The sequence below is a fragment of the Lissotriton vulgaris genome, chromosome 5 (genome assembly GCF_964263255.1).
Source record: "Lissotriton vulgaris chromosome 5, aLisVul1.2, whole genome shotgun sequence".
Taxonomy (NCBI): Eukaryota; Metazoa; Chordata; class Amphibia; order Caudata; family Salamandridae; genus Lissotriton; species Lissotriton vulgaris.
In genome coordinates, this window is record NC_141693.1 from 143,778,646 (window position 1) to 143,802,167 (window position 23,522).

General features: G+C 42.2%; 1 protein-coding gene across 6 annotated transcripts in view; it reads left to right on the top strand.

Annotated features, from left to right (window-relative positions):
• The window catches only part of STRBP (spermatid perinuclear RNA binding protein), a 518,214-nt gene that overhangs the window by 225,692 nt on the left and 269,000 nt on the right, over positions 1-23,522 (top strand). For all 6 annotated transcript variants that reach the window (XM_086921075.1, XM_086921077.1, XM_086921076.1 and 3 more), the window contains one exon: positions 1,016-1,113. In XM_086921075.1, coding sequence (XP_086777201.1) covers positions 1,016-1,113 — 98 coding nt within the window. The remainder of the gene's footprint in view (positions 1-1,015; positions 1,114-23,522) is intronic.

The window sequence follows — 23,522 nt, forward strand, 5'->3', positions numbered from 1 at the left end:
TTATTTGATTAAATTGCATATGAATGTTACGTATATATTTTCTACCCACCATCCGCTACTTGCGCTAATACTATAAGATATATAAATACAGTAACTTCTTGCTATTTTTATTCAAGCATATGAAACTATCTAAGATCCAGTACTGGAGAAGAAAATAAGTTACTTACCTGTAACTGCAGTTCTCCAGTATTGATATCTTTCATAGATTCACAGGTGACCACCTTCCTCCTCGGAGAGGCTCCCCTTGTAGCACGGGATTCTTTATTCCCACTTGTGCTTGAAAATCTGAGGAAAGACAGATGGGCTATTAAACTGACCTTTTCATTACCATTATAACCTATGAGAGTGATACATACTGATTTTTGGCGGGCCCATGAGACTCCCACTTAGACAATTCAAGCATGGGAATCTATGAAAGATACTAATACTGGAGAACTGCAGTTACATGCAAGTAACTTATTTTTTACCTGTAACTGTCTTTCTCCTAGTTCTCTAGTATTGAAATCGTCCATTGATTCACATGTGACCCATCCTCCTCCTTCCCTCAGTGGCTCACATTTCCCTCCTTTGAGTGGTTCTCCTGAACTTGTTCTATGGAAAATCTGTGGGACTGTAGCTTCTCTCTGAAGTGAGCTAGAGGCCAAACAGCCTGATTGGCTGAAGTCTAAGTTTGGGCTCTTGTTTTTTAAAGTAGAGTTTGATAGGTTGCAAAATTTAAAGGCATTAGGTCTTCATGCTCTTCTTTGCTTTTGTATGGTACCGGGAACTCCCATCTCGACGACAGGGAATGTTTCAAGCAGTGGATCTTTGAAAGATTCCAATACTGGAGAAATACAGTTACAGATAAGTATCTTATTTTCTTCCATTTATGAGAAAATTGTATTTGTTGTTTGCTGTATTCAAATTATTAGTATACATTTTTGAATGGCGTTAACTTGACCTATTTGTTTCTTGTTTCTTTACAATTCTTTTTGAAAATGTAAAATTAAAAATGAAGAAATGTGTGTCTTTGTAGGTGGGCCAGGTCTACATGATCCTTGCCAGAAGGAATCAACAGATGCATTGATGCATATTACAACGCAACAGAGAGAGCAAATTACCCACAGCGCACAGGTATATCTTGGTGAAATGCAGAGAATGAGCCTGTAATTCAGTTGATTCTACACTAATGCTCACCTTTTTTCAAACCTTGTTTTGAAAAGTAAGTTATTGAACAAGGTGCCGCATTCACGGACGTTCGAATTGCTCAATGAGCTACATTTTGATAGGGACTTATTATTTGAGTTAACTTTGGGTTACAAATGAAACTATTTTTATGATTTGCATTTGCGTCTCAATCTACAGTGGAGCTAAATTACCAACGCAAGCCAGCAGATTCCCTCACAGAATTAAACTCTTGTTCTGTGTGCAACTTGCAGGTCACACTGGTTCCACTGAGTGCAGTTAATTTGGGATATATTAATCTCTAAAATCCAGAAAAGGACCTCACACCAAGAATAAATAAACAAATCTTTTTGTTCTGCTGTTTTAATATCCTTTCTAAAAATAGAAAAGAAAGAGTGTGAAGTACTTCAGCTCAGTACAATCAGAATCATTAAACAACCTTTGTTAAATTTCTCAGTTTTCCTTAAGAGTCCTTCCCACACATATTACTTACAAAGAAAAACCGCTCTTAGCAGGACCCTTCTTGACTCAGTCTTGATGCCTCTTATTATAGTGTGGCAAAGCTCTGCACCTTAGTTACTCCTCCTGCACTTCCATGGTACTGCTGGTATTGGCACGAGTAGCTATCTTTGTGTCTTCATTTTCACTTCTAGTGAACACTGAGGATTTTCTGCTGCCATCCTGTGCTTTAAAGCACTTTGAATCATGGTGATGAGAGCACAACTTAACGTTCTTTGGCACTGAAAGTGTTTTTTAGTGTTGAGGCAATAAGTCGTTGAGCACAGAGTGGTTCATGCCCTTGGAGTCTGGCTCTGGCGGGGCAAACCAGTGCTTTTTGGTAGTCTACATACTAGCTTTATATAGGTTAGAAAAATGCTTTCCCTCAAGAGACGCAGAAGCTGAAAACGTTAACAATTTATTTTGTTTTCTTTTTTCTTATTAAGCAAAGTAACATATCCATGTCTTATTGATGATATTCTTTTGATCTCCTGGTGTGTGATTGGAATTTATAATATTTGTATTTTTTGGTACAGGATAAGTAGCTCTTTGTAACATGGAAATGCTATGTAAACAGTGCATAACTCACTTATTCCTTTGATATGACTTTTAATATTGTGTGCTTTGCATAGAATTGGGTTATTAGGCTAGGATAGTCATATACTTCCTTTCTTGGCAACTGTGGACTTTTTATGTATACCGAAGGAATTATTGACCCTCTGTTCTTGTATACTGCACACTTATATTTTCATGAACTGATGTATTCATTCAACTAACACTATCTTTTAGGGAGATGATTACATTAGTGATGAGGTATCTACCACTTATCTTCTGCTTCTCCAACAGGATGTTTTTAATGTTTTTACTTTATTAAATCAAAAGGCAAGATGTTATTGGGATAATGTTTTGAGTGGGGTTTTATTGAATTGTCTACATAGAAAACAGTATTTCTAAGTATGGAACCTTGTCTTCAGGTCTTGGATAGTTTGTCTTTGGGCACTCCTCCCCAAGACTACTGTAATCTTCACCCATCATTGAAAGAAAGAAAAAATGGGCTGTAATGACTGTATTCTTCTCTTATTGTAATCAGTTTGTGCTACCAGAAGTGTTTCCCTCAACAGGAAACATGATGTACCAGGCCCTGTTACCCACCACATGTTTGCTTTCTTTTACCTGTGAACCCACTCTGGTTGTGCAGTACTTGGTAAACCATGCCACCGCTTTCTATTATGTTCTAAAAAAAAAAAAACTTGTAATACCAAGATTTCTGATGGTTATTTCTACCTGCAGATTCCTCGCCTTTTGAAAATTTCAGGCAGCATGCTGGGTCCAGAAAGGTTTCCAAAGCTCTTTCACCCCAGTAGGTGGCACTGACTTTGTGTCGACATTGTGTGCAACGTTATCAGTACATCACCAGAGTTTTAATGTACTCACCCTTGCATGCCAGTGTACATTCCCTTTTTTCCAATTCTTGCTCTTTGACAGTTCTGTCAGGAGTTCTTCAGCAATTTGTCTCATAGTTGTGATGCTATCTTGTATACACCTCCAAATGTTCAGGCTTCAAACTCTGCAGTGACTGGGAGGTTCAGATGTCTATTACTGACCCTCATGACATCTGCCTATGGTGTCTAGGATCAAACCACATCTCCAGATCCTGGGAGTCTTGTCAGAGCATGCATCCTAAACCTATAATGGAGCAGAGAACAAAGCAGTTCATCGCCAGGGCCATACACGACTGTTAGAGGTCAACCCGGTCCCCAACTTTGATGCTGTGGGAGAAAAGACGTAAGCCTAAAACCAAGAAACGACACAACTACAAACATAAGATACGTAAGTGGCCACTGATACTCTAACCCAACAGATTTGTTATCTGAGCCCGAATTGGTGATTTCTCCATGCCCTGACCGGTTGCTGTGTGGTAAATTAATTTTACCTAATCATTTTTCCATATAATTATCAATACAAGACAGCTCATTCAAATGAGAGGCAGAGTCCGTGGAATCTGAGTCATACGGGCTTTAATATAATGCTTCGAAGCATGGGACATCGGGTTCCATCACCACTCAGGTTCAGGAAGGGACATTCAACCTTTTATTAACAGTACACATTATATATAGTAAAACGGTACAATTGGAGCCAATACAGTAGGCGTAACAGGTGAAAAGAGAGAGATAAGAACACATGTACGTAACAGGTGGTGTGTAAGAAGGTGTACACATGGGCATGCACTGGACATGTCAGAGAAACGTAACATGAAACGTCACAAGTGGGTGGATGCTTAGTGAAAGTTTGCAGAGTCGGTAGAAACTTCTAACCTATATGCGCGCGCAGCTGAGCATGACGTGTAACCGGGGAGAACTGGGGGCTTTGACTTTTGCACGAGTAGAGGAGACTGGTGTCTGGGGTGTCAAAACGACCTGTACCTATAGCATATCTGATATCGTATGTTTTGAGGATGTAGTGTCTGGAGTAAAAGTCTCTCGGGCAGAGGCCGTTCAACACTGAATGCGAGTGCGTGCAAAGGGATCTTCATGTAGAGTGCGGGGGCCATGGGCCTACCATGGTAACGGGAGCAGTAAATTACTTGCATGGAGACAGGAAGGCAGGGCCCTTTGCTCTGCAGCCGGGAATATGTTTACCTATTTCACTAGACTGGAATGTGTTTTCAAGGAGGCTGGACAGATAACATCATCTTGGCAAGCGAACCAGGCCGAGCCGGGCACCGCTCATCTGAGGCAGGAAGTAAGGCAAGGGTCAGGGATGCATACAGCTTTCAGAGACAGGAGAGATGAGACTCGGGACCTCGTTTAAGGGCCTAACTCGACTGGGCCAGAAAACGTGGACGAAAACGTGAAAGTGTACCATGTAAAGACGTTGGCACCGTAGGTCTAAGAACCTAATTAACAGGATATTTATGCATGGCTGGATAGCTGACATGTTAAGGATGGACGCAAATGTGTTTGCGTCTCTCTAGCATGAACAGAAAAGAATTTACACAAATACAAGGAACATGGGTGCATGGATAGGGTGCGGGTAGGGGGACACTTTGGCTACCTGAAAATTTCTATTACCTCATTCCCTCCTTGGCCCCTACATCACCCTTTAGGATATATCTATATTCATGAGACCATCTATCTGTTCATATAACATCATTTGTTCGTCCTTTATCATTCAGGAACGGGAACTTGGACCTGGAATACAGGCTGTGGCGCACAAGCCGCAAATCGCTGGCCCACATTGCAGACATGGACAACAACTGAATACTATGACCAATATTATACCTAGGAATGATAGCAATTTCCATCCCCAAGCGGATATTACACTCCAGAGCCAACCGGACCAAGTCCAGGTGCCTGGATTCTGGTGAATCGGGTGAGCTATTTCATGAAGCCTAGTAATAGCCTTATACACGGATGGCGCGTTATTAGGAATAAACACGCAACAACTGGATCCGATGACTCTACAAGCCCCGCCCCTATCTGCCAGGATGACGTCAAGGACAAGGCGATTTTGAAGAACAACAATTCTCATAGCAGATTGCTCTTCGGTCAAGTTACCTAAAGCAAAAGTAGTTTCGTTCACTACCACTTCAAGTGTTCTCGTTAACCTGCGTATTGTCTTACTGTTCTGGACAGGACCTATGAACCAGAAATATCCTTTAACATAATCCCATGGAGAACCAGAAACCTCAATAACAGGAGGTAGGTCTCTTCTATGTCTAATATTCACAAGACGTGAATTTCTATGATAATCAGGTGGGGCTAGAAAAACAGGTGGCAGGAGGAACGCAATATAACATGTCCCATCCCAATCAGGGGGCAGATGAACATAAGCGGTATGTCCACAAATAAAATAAGAATGGCGTGAGGCTTTGAAAGTAGACTTTCCTTTGTCACTGAATTCGACCACAGTATTACAATCACTGTGTCCTAGATGTACTGAACCATTCTTTCTGACGCATAATTCACCTTTCACTGGTAAAACTGAAATAGACGGCAAGTCCGAATTAGTCTCAGACTGCACATTCAGGATCATGAGGTTAAGTGTAAAATTACCTAATCCATACACTTCATTTTCTAGATCGGTCCCTGTCCTTTGGGGAAGACCTTCTTGGTCTGGGAAACATATTTTATTCATGACTGTATTCAGGTTCCCCCATATCCAATTACCTTGGAAAACCTTGGACTTACTATCTAGGGAAGACATTAAGGTAAACCATGCACCACATGAACCATTATGTGTGAACGGGTAAGGAAAGAGAGGCAGAGCTCCCTTGTATTTCTGGTAAGGTGGGAGTCGGCCACATACCCAACAATTAGTGGCATTGCTGGTCTGATGAGTATGATGTAACATACGAATGAATGTATTGTTGCGCATTGCTAATCGATAGGAAAGTTCATGGGGAGGCAGGTCGCTGAAAGTGTGCTCCACAGTGTCATTAGAGGAAGCATGTACATGTGAATCAAGAGGGAAAAAGACATGTAACATTAAACTTATGCATATTATCGTAAGACTCAGAAGAAACATGGAGAATAAGGCGATTATGCATCCGCTGTGCAAAACTTTACAGTGCTTTTTTCTTTTCTCGTTACGCCTATCTCTCTGACTACTTGGGTCTATCTTGTTCATGTCAGAAACCTGTCTAACCGCTTCACCCAGGGGGGGACTTAAACAATTAAACGCTGTCTGACTTACTAGACCTCAGCTTTAAACGATACTCCTCTTGGGGAGTTTTCTCTAGCAGGGGAAGTTTAGAGTCAATGTCCGGGAGGGGGCAGTCCTTAATCACAGTATCTGGACACAGTCCATGAATCTTCTTTATGTGGCTGGAATGCACCCAGCCTTTTCTTCCTTCCAGCTTGACCGCAGTCCTCGTCGTCATCAAAACCAACTTAGGCTGTCTCCACCTCGGCTCCAGCGGACTTTTCCTATCAAAATTCCTCACGAGGACGTGTTCGCCGGGGACCACTTCATGTGGTTTCACTTGGGTGTTGTCTGGGAAGGCAGCGGCGACCTGTGAACGACAAGATTGTAGTGCAGACATCAAGGAGGCCAAGTAATCTGTCAGCATAGAACTGTCAACATCTGTGATTTTCTTTGGCATAGGCGTACCCCACATATTGGGAGGCTGCCCAAAAATTATTTCATAAGGAGACAATCCTGTCCTAGAATGGGCTACCATACGCATATAAAAGAGTGCAACTGGCAACGCTATGATCCAATCTACACCTTTCTCTGCACATATTTTGGCTAATCGGGTTTTCAGGGTCTGATTGTGTCTTTCGACCAAACCAGCTGCTTCGGGATGTCGTACGCAGTGGAACTTCCACTGGTAAACTAACAGGAGTGAAACCTGCTTCATGAGCTCGGACGAGAATGGCTGTCCATTATCTGAGTACACGACACGGGGCAAGCCGTATCGCAGGAAAAATTCACGAACCAACTGCTTGGCAGTGGTCGCGGCAGTGTAATCTGGGACTGGATATGCTTTTGTCCATCGGGAAAGGGCACATACAACTACAAGGACATATTTAAATCCTCTACATCTGTCCATCTGGATATAATCCATCTGGAGGACTTCAAAAGGATGATCGAGAGGGTGGAAACCACCTTGTTCCACGGGAACACCTTTGCCTGGATTGAACTGACAACAGATCATGCAAGTACGCACTTTCTGCTTTGCTGCTGCTCGTAAATGTTTATTGAACCAGAGGTTTTGAATGCTGTCTAACATAGCTTTTTCTCCTAAGTGTGCAGGACTATGTGCTGTATTAACGATTACTTGAACCATAGAGTCGGGAAGGAACCATGTGGCCCTTCCCTTCGTCATCCATCCCTGATCTGTTTGGATCCCTCCTTGTTCAGTCCATTTCTTTATTTCATCGGGAGTAGCATGTCTGTATGTCGAGTACGTCTAGAATGGGATCCTTCACTGTCATACCATTTGTCTGTGATATTACGTCAGTCTTTGTCATGTCCGTTGGGATGTCTGTCTGAGCTGTAAGTTTGGCTGTTCGGTCTGCCAGGTCGTTACCCTGGGAAATAGTGTTGGTGACTTTTGTATGTGCTTTGCACTTCATGATAGCAATGGATGCAGGTAAGTGTATTGCTTTTAACAGAGCTTGAATAAGGGGACCATGTTGGATCTTGGTACCGTGAGAAGTTAAAAAACCTCTTTCTTCCCAAAGAACTCCGAAGTCGTGAACGACTCCGAATGCATACTGTGAATCTGTGTATATGTTTACTTTCTTTTTCTTGGCTAGTATACAGGCTTGGGTCAGAGCGATGAGCTCTGCTGCTTGGGCAGACAGTGTGTCAATGCGATGTGTTTCTAAGACTTCAGTTTCAGTGGTCACTGCATAGGCGGCCACTAACTCTCCTCTACTTGTTCTCATACATGAACCATCCACGTAAAGTGTCAGGTCTGGATCGGGTAATGCAATGTCTGTCAAGTCTTGTCTGGGCTTCGTTACTGTATTGATGACTTCTACGCAGTCATGTGGTGTCGGGTCAATCGTGCTCGAGGGTAACAATGTGGCAGGATTTAGTATGTTGCAGCGTCTGATTTCTATGTGTGGCTGAAACAATGTCAATTTGTATCCGGTCAGATGCTGAGTCTGGGTTCGGTTCAAAAGGACTTCCACGGAATGTGGAACTTGTACTGTCAGGGGATGTCCTAATACTATTGCATCGCTTTGTCTGATTGCTAGAGCTGTCGCTGCAACAGATTTGAGGCACGCAGGCAGAGCCTGGGCTACTGGATCCAATGTACTCGAAAAATAAGCACAAGGCTTATGGTGTCCTGCTTGATCTTGTGTGAGAACAGATAATGCTGTGCCATCGCGTTCTGTAACAAAGTGTAAAAGGCTTGCTGTAACATGGTGTCGCTAAAACAGGTGCTTGACATAAGGCTTTCTTTAACTCGTCAAAAGCTTGTGTGTGTTCCTGAGTCCAAGGGAGGACAGTTGAAGTCGCTGCCTCCTGTGTTGTCAACTGTATAAGTGGTTTGGCTAGAAATGCATACTGGGGAATCCATTGTCTGCAGTACGAGGTGAGGCCAATGAAGGCCCGTACCTCCTTTTGTGTCTTGGGTTGTGGCAGATGTGCAATTAACTGGATACGTTCTGGTGTCAGTTGTCTCCCCCATTTGGACAGCAAGTGCCCAAGGTATACCACTTGCTGGGCACAGAATTGTAGCTTCGAAGGGGACACTTTATGCCCCTTTTCGGCCAAGAAACATAGGACAGTCAGTGACGCGTGCTCGCAATCACGTTCGGTCCGTGCAGTTATCAATAAGTCATCTACATATTGGAGCAGAGCAGTGTCAGCAGGCATGTGAATACTGTCTAGTTGTCTTTTCAGGGCTTGACTGTAAATACTGGGACTTTCCGTGAACCCTTGAGGTGCACGTGCAAATTTAAAACTTCAGCCATTTAATGAGAATCCGAACAAAAATTGGCTTTCCGGATGAATGGGGACACTAAAGAAGGCATTCTTAAGATCAATTACAGTAAAGAACGCAGCTTCGGAATCAATGGCAGTCAACAAAGAAGATATGTCTGGCACTACTGGGTACTGGGGAACGATGCATTTATTTAGCTCGCGAAGATCGATCACCAGTCTGTAGACTGGAGGTGCATTTGGGTCTGTTCGTTTAAGAATCGGGATGATTGGAGAATTACATACATTGGAGTCAGTTTCTATAACTACTCCTTGGGCAATCAATTCGTCAATGATTTTCAACAAGGCCACTACAGCCTCCGGGGGCAATTTGTATTGTCGGATTCGGGGCAGTACAACACCTTGCTTGAGAGTGACACGATAAGGTGTAATGTGCATACATCCTACATCAGTTGGACCTTTTGCCCATAAATGTGCTGGTACATTTTTCAATCTTGAATCAAAATCACGTAACACATAGTGACCCTTAAAGTCACGTAAGAACAATCTCACTCCTTCCGGAGAACAACATATGACAGCTCCTAAGGCTTTCAATGTTTTAATGCCAAGCAGATTTTCAGGGCATGCTTTCGTAAGTAACAGGTCAGTAGTTCGGGACAATGGGCCAACTTCAAGAGAAACTGGCTTTGATACTTCATTAACAATAGGCTTTCCTGAAAAACCCAGGGAAACATTCTGTGAGCCTGAGAGGGGAGCCCCTGGAACCTCGTCATGACTAATGGTAGTTGCCCCTGTGTCAATCAAAAAATTTCTGTCTTTCCCTAATACCTGACTATGTACATAGGGACCATCTGGATCTACAGGAACCTCAATAAGAGGCAAGCCAACCTCCCTCTCTAGGCTGTTTCATGTGTACTGCTGGTAATCGGGATAATCTGACTGTGCATACTGGTACATTTGTTGCGTGACATGTTGAGTGGCAGCAATAGGCTGTAGTTGCGGTTGGGGTTGGGGTACAGCTACTGTCTGTGAAGCTTGCTGTGGTGACTGTTGTGTATTCTGTGCGACATCCTGTGGGACGTGTTCCTGTCTAAGAGGACGCCGTCTCTCTTTCGTTTTACCGGTAGCAATATTGTGCTTCAAAACCAAACATTCATTAATATAGTGACCTGGCTGTTTGCAGTAATTGCAATTCCCTTTAACGGGAGCTGCAGACTGACCTGGAGGTGCTGTACCCTTTCTTTGACCGTCTGCTGGAATAGTCTGGGCTACTAGTACTTTCATTTTCGTGTCTTTCATACGTCTCTGTTCATGTTCCTCTCTAATTCAGTTCTGGTGATACTGTAACATTTGTAACATTTGGGAAGGTGTATTTGCTTGCCATGTACTCTCGACTTTCAGGACTCTATTCTTAACCTGGGGTAAGGAATTCTCAACTAATTTGGTCACAAAAAGATGTGGATATGACTCGCTACTTGTTTTCAGGCCACTATTAATGATAAAACATTTCTCAAATCTGGAATAAAAATCACTAGTGTCTTCGTCTTGTTTCTGTTTGCAGGCTGAGATTGCATCCCAGTCTTCCTTTTTGGTTGTCAATAACCTCGGCAAAACCTGTACTAATAATCCTGGTAATTCTTTGGTTTTGTCCCTAAGACCTAAACCTGGGGTACGTCTCGTTTCTTCGTCTTCTAATTCAGTCCAGTTAATCTTTTTATCTCCCACCTCCCATTCTTTTTCTTTGAGTTTCTCGTAAATACCTGCCGGTAACAATACCTTTAACATTTTCATAATATCGGGATATGTGTAATCTCCCATGAGTAACATGTCTTTTAATTCACGGTGGAACCCTGCTGGATCCTTATCATGACAGGGCACTATTTTCTTCATTTCCAATAATTCCATTTTACTTAAGGGCGTGTATACAAATACGCGTTGAAGCGCACCCCCTGGAGTCGTCTGTACGGGATGAACTTCTCGTAAGGGATTCTGTCTGTCTATGTGAAAAGGATGGTTTACTGGAGGTGGAACGGGAACACAATGTGGAGTCAAAAATGTTCTGTATTTATGACGTTGTTCAAGAATCACATTAATCAAATCAGTTCCTAGGCCTCTCCATCTATTCAGGAGTAATTCATCCAATATATTGTATAGGGGACCTGGATCAGAATGCTGACTCTCATATAGCATAATGATATGCTGGATCATGTATATACCAGCTAAACGTTGTTCAGTTGGAGTAAGACTCAAAAATGTTTGCGCTACTGAATCATCTTTATATATACTGCTATTATCAGCCCACTGTACTGCGGACCGTGCTAGTTCTTGTTCACGCATTGTACTAAGTTCGTTGTAACCTATTCTTTCTTTCAGGATTTTATCAGTGGCTTGGAACAAATGTTCAAGAGAACATTGCTCTGGTATCGGGGGAAAGGAAACGTTTCTTGTTTTCTAGACGAATGGGTCTGTCAAAAGGTCTATCCAAAGAATACTGTTTAGGGAGTTTCACTCTACCTACGTACGCTATCCTGTCTGTATTCTCTACTGGAGTCTCTATTTCTTCCTCCTCCGAGGATTCATTCTTGTCTGATTCGGCTACCTGTTCAGCCTTCTGTCTGTTATGTATTGCTACTATTTCTTTACGGATCTTTCTGGTCATGGCATCTATACAAGTTTGTTTATCATATTTACAATCTGCAATATTTTGACTCCATTTGGTCAGTACATCCAGCTCTTCTTGAACTACACCTGGCCGATCTTGTTCCCTTATCAAACCATTAATTAAGAATCTTAATATTAACCCTTGTGTCTCAACTTTCTGATATGCCATGGCCTCACGAATACATTCTGGTCTCTCCCCAGTTCTAATAAAATGATATATTTTATCTAGATGGTCTGGCATTTCTGGTAGTAGCAACAAATAATCTGTAACACGTCGTAGACGTAACAAGGCTAACATCATGTCTCCTTTCTTGCCAGGCACTGGATCATATCTACAATCCGTAATATACTGTTTAAGCTTTTCATGTGGCATCGCTTTCGGAGTACGTTGCGTTGCTAATTCTCTGATTGTCATTCGTTGTACTTGGGGCGGGGTGTGAAGGTGGCCTCCTACGGCACCTCCTGAAGCAGAAGCGTGGGCATGACCTGACGTCATGGCGGGTGGAAAAGGTACATGTGATGGGGTTGGACTCTGGGTTGCATCTGTCGAAAAAGGATTGTGAGGACCAATAGTAGGGGGGCCAGTAGCAGCCGCAGCAGCAGAAGAGAAAGTGACAACAGGCGCGGGAAGCGAGTCTTGGCGTGGAGGGGTCGTGGCTTGAACAGCCGGAACAGGCTGCTGTGCATTATTAACGGGTGGTATGGGTACATTAGTATATGCTGGAGCTACATCATCTAAATAGGAGGAAACGAAAATATCTGCTGCGGTTTGTTTGTGACGGAGTTTAGTCGGGACCAATGGTGGTGGCAAGTTACGTGGTACTTCCGGGGTCGCCTTGGGCAGGCCCTCGGCTAGAACTGGATACAGTCCTGTAATAAGTGCATTTCTCTGTCTGTCTTGTTGTTCTATTCAGACTCGTTCTCCTTCTTCTAGTAACTCTTTCTCTCTAGCTTTTTCGGATTCTTCTCTACTTCTTTCTGCTTTTCTGATTTCCTTTTCATTTCGTCTATGAGCTTCTTTACGCCATAATTCTATGGCATCTTTCTGGGATTGTCTGGCTTTCTTTTTCCACAATGCTTCTTCTACTCTCATGATGCAATCTGCATCCCATGTCCCTGAGACAGGCCATCTATACTTTTCTTCCAGACCCTTAGTGTAGTCTGCCCATAATTCTAGGTACAGAATGGCATCTAAGCCATGTTTATTATACATAAAATGTCCAGGAGTGTCCCTAGGCGGGACAGGAACTGCTTCTTCTAATATCCCTTTCCTAGTACCTATCTGACGTAATTTTGAGAACAGCGGCATGGTCGGATTACTTTAATCGTGGACACCGTAAAACACAGTAATGAACAGCAAAACAATCATTCATACCACAACATTAAAACACATTAAAAACATGTTACCTAACACATAGAGAACACAAAAAAGTGAGACTGAAACTCGAGTTGCAACACTAGAATACTGAATCACTGGTTTACTAGATGCACTGCTAAAACAGTACAGACCGGTCCCATAAAGAGACACGTCGGACCGTATCCACCTAAGTGAACACGTACGGACCAGGTCTGTGTACCCAGACCTGTCTTGACCGGGAACAAATTAATGAACCCGTCTGGATGCGTTCCCAATAACGGTACTCACCGGGAAGCAGAAACTGAAGGCCTCGGAAGCTGGACTGGACTGGACTTCGTCAGGTGACGATTCTCCTACGCATGCGCTTCGGAACAGGTGGGCCTCTGGACACCTCGGACTTTGCTCTCTCGGCTAGGGGCTCTGGTCGGGATCCTCCGCATTCCTCACCGCCTCGTCTGGACGCCGGACCGCAGTCTCCGTCTCCCTCGTGGGCCCGAGGAAAGATAGCAGGAAAACCCGCAAACGTGCACGGTTTCCGTCGGGGCTGTAGAAGGGGTCAAAGGCCGCGTGACTTCACCGGCGAGTGGGGAAGGGGGGGTCCCTGTTCGGGCGCCAAATTATGTGGTAAATTAATTTTACCTAATCATTTTTCCATATAATTATCAATACAAGACAGCTCATTCAAATGAGAGGCAGAGTCTGTGGAATCTGAGTCACACGGGCTTTAATATAATGCTTCGAAGCATGGGACATCGGGTTCCATCACCACTCAGGTTCAGGAAGGGACATTCAACCTTTTATTAACAGTACACATTATATATAGTAAAACGGTACAATTGGAGCCAATACTGTAGGCGTAACAGGTGAAAAGAGAGAGATAAGAACACATGTACGTAACAGGAGGTGTGTAAGAAGGCGTACACATGGGCATGCACTGGACATGTCAGAGAAACGTAACATGAAACGTCACAAGTGGGTGGATGCTTAGTGAAAGTTTGCAGAGTCGGTAGAAACTTCTAACCTATATGCATGCGCAGCTGAGCATGACGTGTAACCGGGGAGAACTGGGGGCTTTGACTTTTGCACGAGTAGAGGAGACTGGTGTCTGGGGTGTCAAAACGACCTGTACCTATAGCATATCTGATATCGTATGTTTTGAGGATGTAGTGTCTGGAGTAAAAGTCTCTCGGGCAGAGGCCGTTCAACACTGAATGCGAGTGAGTGCAAAGGGATCTTCATGTAGAGTGCGGGGGCCATGGGCCTACCATGGTAACGGGAGCAGTAAATTACTTGCATGGAGACAGGAAGGCAGGGCCCTTTGCTCTGCAGCCGGGAATATGTTTACCTATTTCACTAGACTGGAATGTGTTTTCAAGGAGGCTGGACAGATAACTTGTAGGTAAAACATCATCTTGGCAAGCGAACCAGGCCGAGCCGGGCACCGCTCGTCTGAGGCAGGAAGTAAGGCAAGGGTCAGGGATGCATACAGCTTTCAGAGACAGGAGAGATGAGACTCGGGGCCTCGTTTAAGGGCCTAACTCGACTGGGCCAGAAAACGTGGACGAAAACGTGAAAGTGTACCATGTAAAGACGTTGGCACCGTAGGTCTAAGAACCTAATTAACAGGATATTTATGCATGGCTGGATAGCTGACATGTTAAGGATGGACGCAAATGTGTTTGCGTCTCTCTAGCATGATCAGAAAAGAATTTACACGACATACAAGGAACATGGGTGCATGGATAGGGTGCGGGTAGGGGGACACTTTGGCTACCTGAAAATTTCTATTACCTCAGCTGGTTGCTAAAAACAAGCTGCTGTTGCCTCCTCCACTTCAGGAACCACCCTACTCTGAGTTCTCTCCAGGTTTGGATCCTGCATTTGTCCTGAAAACCATGATTGAGGTGTTTGAGAGAGCGAAGGTCCCATCTGGAGCATTTATGGACTCCATAGGTCTTTTTAGCTGCTCCCTATGGCCTTCCCCTAATGTGACTTCGCCCTGTGATGTTTGCTCCCATGATGCCTCAGGTCCCTTTGGCGCCCACACCTTCAGGCACAGTACTACCAATGGCCCAACTGGTCCCAGCAACTCCTCCTGTGTCGCTGCCATCTCTCCCTCGGCGGCAATTGCGAAGTCGGATGACCCTGTTTGCAGAATGAAAATGAAATGTAAGAAAAATCAGGAAATTAACAATTAAAATTCAGACGTCAATTTGAAAATGTTGTTTTTGATGTCAACTTACAAAGGGGATTTTATCTTAAATCACTGATTTGTACTGCAAAACACAAGTCCTGGATACCACCACTGCCCCAACATAAAAGATTAGATTATTTGTGGTGGGCGACTATCTAACTCAAGGAAAAATCACGATTTTTGTCAGGGTGAATCCTCAAAGTTGCAAAATTAACTAGAACTCAACCCCCTGGTAGCAATGGCATAGAGCAGCCAAGCTTAATTTAGGCCAATGTGTAAAATATTAATACAGTACCAAAACAGCAATAAAGTTAAAATGCAAAATCATCAAAATCCCAAACTGAATTAGAGAAATAAAATAATGGTTCTTAAACAAAATGACACCAAACTAAGAAAAATCCTGGTAAACAGGAGATATGAATTTTTAAAGTTTTAAGTAAAAATAGTGGCAAGTAGCATAAAGAACCAATGATAATCAATAGTGATGCGCACATTGATGCTGACTGCGATGGAGCTTGCATCTGATACACTAACCAGGTTTGTCATGGTCAAAGTTTTTACCTTTTGACTTAAATCCTTTAAGTCACAATCCTCCACAGGATTATACTTCTTCCCCCCCGCTCCCACCCAAGAACTCACTGTATGCACTTAGAGACTCACAGACTGTCAGACGGAGACCAGCCCGGAGGGTCCAGATGCCACTCGTCCTGTGTATTTCCAGGAAAAGGCCTCTTATAGCTTGTTGTGTCCCCGTAGGTATCCAAGAATTGTTTGGCATCCTATTTGTCTTCTTTTAAAGTGTGCCCCCAGTGTCATATGTAAAAGCGATAAATAGAAGTGTGATGGAACAAAAGTAGGTCAGAGGCTTAGGATTGGTTGATTTGTTAATAATCTTTCTTTGGATTCATAGGCTATATAGTCATTATGTTCCTTTTATTGTCCTGACTTAAAATTTGAGAGATTATTACAACAATTCAGTAGTGACAAAACAACACGTTTGAGTGGGTGTTCTTGGAGTAAAATGTGTACTCAAGTAGTATTATTAGATTATCTAATGTGATTCACAACTGCATCCTTTGCTACACAAAGGCGCACAGGGAAAGATTAAATGGTTCTTAGATGAACTGTTTGAAATTTTGCAATTTAAGAATCATCTGTAAATGTAGCCAAAAACGATTGTCTCTACTAGATATTGATAATATTATGATAATAGTATGGGCATACTCTATCGTTCATCTATACCCAAACATCTGCCTGAGGTCACTAAGGCAGTATTCCAGACCTTGAAGTCGGTGCTTCACTTGACTGGGTAGGACCCAGAAATGATAGGCCAAACTCCTCTTTGGCATGGACGATGATTGAAACGCATCACCCAGTTGACTGAGTTAAGCAAATGCGACCTGTTTGGCATTACTAATTTGGGAGACGTCTGGCAAGGGTCGCACATGAAGTGATTTCAAGAACTTCCATTGTAGACTGGTGAAAACCCAGTTTTATAAATATTTTCAAGTTTCCATGTCCTCACTTGCCACCAACCTCAGCTCTGAGAAATACCATAACACAGTCCATTAGGCACCTAAGTCCTGGTTGGATAAAGTAGGGATCTCACAGAGTTATTGCTCCTTAGTTATTATCACCCCATATACATTTTTAGCTCTTAAAGAGAAAGGGGATGGGTGGCTAATATCCCTTCGCCACCTTGAATGCTGGAGAGAGGCCAGAATGACCCTCCAGAAATGGTCCTCTCGTCCTATTTTAGACTTATAAAACTGAAATATCTTCATACAGAATATTTCACACCCCAACAACTGTGGTGTGCTGGTAGGCTGTCTCACCCCTCTTGCTTGCACAGTGCAGATGATCTGAAGGGGCCCTAAAATTGCACATTACTGGCTATCAGTTAGAAATCTATTTACCTGTGTCCTTGAGAGACCAGAGAGGCATAGTTGGGCCTTCAGGAATATATAGAAGGCTTCCAGGGAGAGCGAGCCTTCATAGACATGGACACAATAATTGAAAAGAGAAGGTATTCCACGCAACTGCAACGACAGACTCTCTCAAGGTGCCAGAATAGCAAGCAGGAATGTATTGGTGTTCGAAGCTTAGGCAGCCTATTTATAGCGTCAGAGGATGTCCTCGTAAACACAGTAATATCTGTGGGATCGTGGTGGGAATACTGTGGATTGACAGGTGAAATATGTGCTGTAGATAAGGAATGTCTTTAGAGACATTATAACAGAAATGGTGACTGTTGTAATGGATACCCATTGTGTTATCTTGTCAGTAAAATCAATAAAGTTGATTTATAAATAAAAATATATATATATCGTTGCGAGATGCAATTGTTTCACTCTCCTTTATTCCCCAATAACCAATATGACCTGCCATCAGCATGCAAAATAGAAAATATATGCCATAATAGATAACCTTTGTAATTGACATAAAAGGAAAAGAGGTTCTCATCTCCCCCTAGTTAATTAAACAGTCTTGCTATCAAATGTGCTCATTTGTGCTGCCATGGCTCTCCATCCAAGAATGTGTTGATTACCATCTCATATATTCGATCCACTGTAGTAAAGCAGTGGTTTGCTACTCTGCTAATGAAAATCAGCCTACTGCTCTCATTCTTCTTGATCTGTCTGCAGCTTTTGACACAGTAAACAACCAAATTCTGCTATTGTAGCTCGAGGAGCTCACTGCTTTACAGTGACTTAAAATTGTCCTGAGCAATATAACTTTTCGGAATCAATACCTTTTCAATCCAGAGTTCGACCTCTTGCTTGCAGTGTCTGCCAGGGATTGTGTATGGTGTCCATTTTTAATATACATACCTGATACCTTTGGCACACATTAGTCAGTTTTTCTCTTTTCATGTATGCTGCCGACAGCCAAATATTTCTGAAAATTGCAAGCAACCATGAAGTATTTATTTGCTGCCAGGCTTCATGAGTGTTTCATTGCCCTCCATGTTTTGGGAGGTTTCGTTTTAGCCTCAGTCTATTAGTATAAAGTCCAAATACACCTTATGTAAAGAATCTAGGTGTAAAATAAAATTTGGATCCCAATTTACTGCTTTAATCCTTTTGTTTCCTTCAACTACGTGCATTCAAACGAATCCTACCTTCTTTTTTAATTTTTGCACAAAATCCATATAATTAATGGCTTAATTTCTGCTTGTTGGGACTGGTGTAGTGCACTCTATTTAGACCTTCCTCTGCACCCTATGCATGTTATGTTATGTTAGGTTATGTTAAAAAGCTTATACCGCGCACGTACACCGAAACGGTTTCTTGGCGCTCATAACAGACATATCGGACCAGGGCAGAAGGTTTTACTCAAAGGCCGCTTTGAAAAGATAAGTTTTTAAAGTTTTTCGGAACAACTCATAAGAGGGGCAGTGACGGAAGGAGGAAGGGAGAGAGTTCCAAAAAGAAGGGCCAAGAAAGGAAAAGCGCAGTCCGCCGTGTTTTTTGCGGCGGTTAGATGGAATGCATAGAAGATTGTCAGCAGAGGAACGGAGATTGCGGGTTGGGAGATATCGCTTTAACTTGGAGGAGATGAACACAGGTGCACAGATATGAAGGGATTTGAATATGGTGCATCCGAGTTTGAAGGAACACCGTTTGGCCACTGGGAGCCAGTGGAGGCTCCTCAAAAGGGGGGAGACATGCTGGTGTTTGGGTTGATGGAACACCAAGCGAGCGGCCTGGTTCTGAATTAACTGGCGTCTTTGGAGCTGATAGGCAGGAATCCCCACATATAGGATGTTTGCGAAGTCAACCCTGGAGATGACCAAAGCCAGTATGACTAGTATGAGTGCCTCTCTGGTTAGAAATCGGCAGATCTTACGGATCCTGCGCAGCTGAAAGAAGCAGGATGATGTTACAGCCGAGATCTGAGATTTCATAGATAGATCCTCAGAGATGACCACTCCCAGGCTTTTCACAGAGCTGACCGGGCGAGGGGGGATGCCAAAAGAGAGGGGCCAGTAATTATCATCCCAAGGGTTGGTAGGACCACCCACCAGAACAAGTTCCGTCTTAGACGGATTCAACTTGAGCTGGCTGTGAGCCATCCAGTCGGAGATGTATAACATTGTGGTTTCCAGGTTCAGAATTCTGCTACCAGACTTGCTATGGGTCAGCACTAGGCTCCTTATGTTGCCTTCCTCAGAGGGACAGGCTCATTTGCAGACCTCTTTGTCTGGTTCACAAAGCTTTTTATGATCCCAGATCCTCTCCTTTGACCCATCCCTTTAAATGGTATAAGCCCTGTCTCTGCCTCAGATCAGCAAGAACATGCCATCCTGAAATTTCTAAAGTGAAGCTTACTTGTATTTGAGGTAAAGCCTTCTCCTTGCTTCTGCCACTAAATGGATGCTATTCCGATGGATGGAATTTTTGCGTGCCCTGAAAAGAATCGGCTAAAGTTCACAAAGTATTTTAAAATGTGGTTCATCGCCGCAATTTCTTACCAGAACTGAATCCCACCTTTTAGGAGTGTTACTAATGCCAAGATACTCTTTAGGTGAACGTTGCTCTCTGTACCAAAAAAAGTGACAAATATGTTCCAAAGACCCATTTTCACAATATAATTTTAGGCATATGATGTGCGAGTAGCTATTTGGATAAACAAGACATTGTTCCATACCATGGCAGACTGCTTCACATCCTATTTTAACTATTCAGTGTTTTGCTCTTAGAATAGCAAAGGCTTGAATCTATAAATGCAATGGTCGTGTTCAATATTTTGTGTATATATATGATAAGGATTTTTTAAATAGACTTTTGATCCAGCGGAAGCGGTGTAAATGCTCATTACTATTTACAATATCCTCATTACACCATAAACTAAATCTTAGATAAATTACTATATCAAAGAGCTTGGGCCCATGGAAACCCTATAACCACTTACAATCATAAGGTCCTCCAATAGATCTTTGGAAGAGCTAATGGGGACTCAGATAATTATAGATGGATGCTATTTCCTTCATGAGGACCTATAATAAAAAAATAGCTAATTAGCAACAATAATCAAGTATGTGTCATGTCAAAATAACTCCTCAATAAAGACAAACTCTGTATACTTTTCCAGATTTCTTTGATCTAAATAATCAAATATGGATAGTCAATACACAAACACATTAAAATGTCACTTTCTTTTATTATGTCAATGAATACAGGTAAATCACAAAAAGGAAATAAAGATAATGGCAAATGCATCATAAATCAATGACAAGTGTGAGAAGAGAGTGAGAGACAAAAAGATCTACATTGCAATTTCAGTATGCAATTCAAGACTCATACAAACCTAAGATTAATAAGCTAATGCACAGCGTGCAAAAGTCAGAAAATAGCCAACCCTTCAGCCAAAAGGTATAACTTGTGTAACATCACCAGTCGACGAAGTGCAAGGTAATCCGGATAGTTCAAGGGAGAATCAAATTCAGACTGGCAGCATGTCACGCCCAGGATTGCAAAGATAAAAGCCAGCCTGAGTAGCATAGAGAAATGCAGCAGCAAAAGGCTCTCTACTCATCATCAAACAGCTACTTCCAAGTTCCTTTCCCACAAAAGTAATTATACCCCAAAATGTTCACAATTCCAGCCCCCAAATGTTTCATTTCCCCAGTTTTACACAATTCTATTGGTTAGGAGTCATGAGGTGATCATTCTCCAGGCAAGTCCATCCGGAACTTTAACAAGATAGTCCTTTGTTAATTTGCAAAACGTCATTGACCCATCGGAAGTAGGAACACACCGAGATTTATTCATATTCACGTGCTCACTTCCACATCAGGTTGCAACATAGTTGACACAATTCATAGAAATAAATACTCCAAACGTAGGAAGGAAATATTAGGGATATGATATGCAAAACCTAAGCTAATAAATCAGCATTTTAGAAATATCGAAGGACAAAATACATTCTTCTGAGTTCTACGTTATAAAGTAAAATAACACTAGCAGGTTTTGAGTCCTTCACAGAAAAACCACATCTTTGTTTTCTAAAGAATAAAACACACTCTCTTTAATAATGTATAGAAAGATTAAAAAAAAACATAAAAAACGATGTAAGGACATTTTTTATTTAAATTAATAAACATCGTCTGATTTCAATTATTTCAAAGAAGAGAATAACATAAGCAATCACTGTTTCTATTATGACACTTCATGATTAGAGAAAACAAACGAGAAACATTTTACTTCAAGTATTTTCATTATCATATTTTCTAAATTCTATTTGTAAATTACTTAGTCCATTATTAAGTTTCTCTCTCGTGGCAGAGACATTTCTCAAAACACTAGTTTTCATCTTTCCTGCATGCTTTTAATTGCGGCTTCGATTACTAAATGTGTAGTATCTCTCTTGCACATACTTCACGTTGCATTTTTAGAATTTCCAACGTTATTAATCCTCCACAGTTAGTCATGTTTATTAAAATACATTTTATGAGCAGATTTGATCAAGCAAGATTATTTGCAAATAATCATGCTCTATCACTTTCAAATCCTGACATTTCAAAGTGCTACTTGGATTGAACTATAAAGAAGATATTTTTGGTGAAGGCCGTCAGTGATTGAAAAAAGAATGCCACGCTAAGCAACAAGATTTGTCATTTGAACATAAAAAATTATTTTGTTATTCTTGCTGGGTCTTTATTAGTGAAAACATTTTATGAAGTAGAATAGAAGAGATTAATTAGCACCCTATCAGATGTTGGGCTCAATGGCAGTGATAGGGTGTAACCTTCCTTGTCAACTGCTCCGTTCAAACAGTCCCCATCAGAAGAATGACAGCACAAATGTTATGTCCTATACAACATCCATGGAAGTGTTACCTTCTGTTTGTCTTTAGCATGAGCAAATGATTGCTTCAGACCTTCAATAACACTTGGTTTTACATAACGCAGTTTTTTCAAATGTATAAAAGCTCTAAATACAGGTGTTTCTTTTAGCTGATTAAATACACAAAGTCTATATAATCCTATGAATTTACAAAGAGGCTTTCTATATAATATGACAGTGAAAGTTGGGTTTTTATTTTGTTGTAAAGCAGCAATAGAAGAGAGTCTAAGATTGTATTCACATTATTTGGTGATCGTTAAAGTTCAGGGGAAACGAGCCCAGCCTATGTCAAAGAAAATAACCTACCAAGGGAATGTTTTGGGAAATAGTCAGCTAGTTCTTTGTCACTCGAAGGAAGAAAGTTGGATGTTGTTGGTATATATCAGTTCTATCTAAATTTGCACATTGTGGCAAAAGTGTCATTTATTTAATTTTAAATGAGTTCAGATACTTATATGTTTAGTGATGTCCAGTCAGACTGGAAGGAGGGATATCTGATCTATATCCCCAAGGAACGTGGCATGAGTAACTGCAAAAAACTACAGAGGGATAACTCTTCTATCAACCCCAGGCTGAGTGTTCAACAGAGTCATTCTGAATATAATGAAGGAACAAGTCAACGCTCAGTTGTGAGACCAGAACGCTGGCTTCCACAAAGATAGATCTTGCATAGACCAGATTGCAGCTATCCGCATCCTCATTGAGCAGTTGATGGAATGGAACTCCCTACTCTACGCCAACTTAATTGACTATGAAAAAGACCTTCAACAGTGTGGACAGAGAGACTCTTTGGAAACTCCTCCGCAACTACAGTGTGCCAGATAAACTCATAAGAATCATCAGAAACTCTTAAAAGGGAATGACCTGCAAGATAGTCCATGGAGGACAACTCACAGAAGCCTTCAAAGTGAGACCGGAGTCCACCAGGGTTGTTTGCTCTCACCTTTTCTCTTCCTGCTGGTCATAGACTGGATCGTCAAGACATGCACTGTAAGGAGAATGAATGGGATCCAGTAGACCCCTTGGACACAGCGCGGCGACATGACTTTGCAGATGACCTGGGCTTACTCTCCCATACCCATCTACAGATGCGAAAGAAGCCTAACAAAGCAGCAGCCACATCAGTAAAACTTGGCTTCAGCATCCACAGGGGTACAAACAAGATCCTGAATGCGGAAGGCTAACTAGGCTACAACAACTGCAGTCACTCTTGAAGAGGTGAGGCCTTGACCTACCTTGGCCGTGTCATAGACAAGCAGGTTGATACCAAAGGGGATGATGGACGGACGCTTGACCAAATCAAAAACTCACTCCCAATCTACTTATCCAGGTTTAATCCATCATCATTGTTTAGCTCACTCCACCACCCCAGTTCAGGCATGGCCATATGCAAACCAGT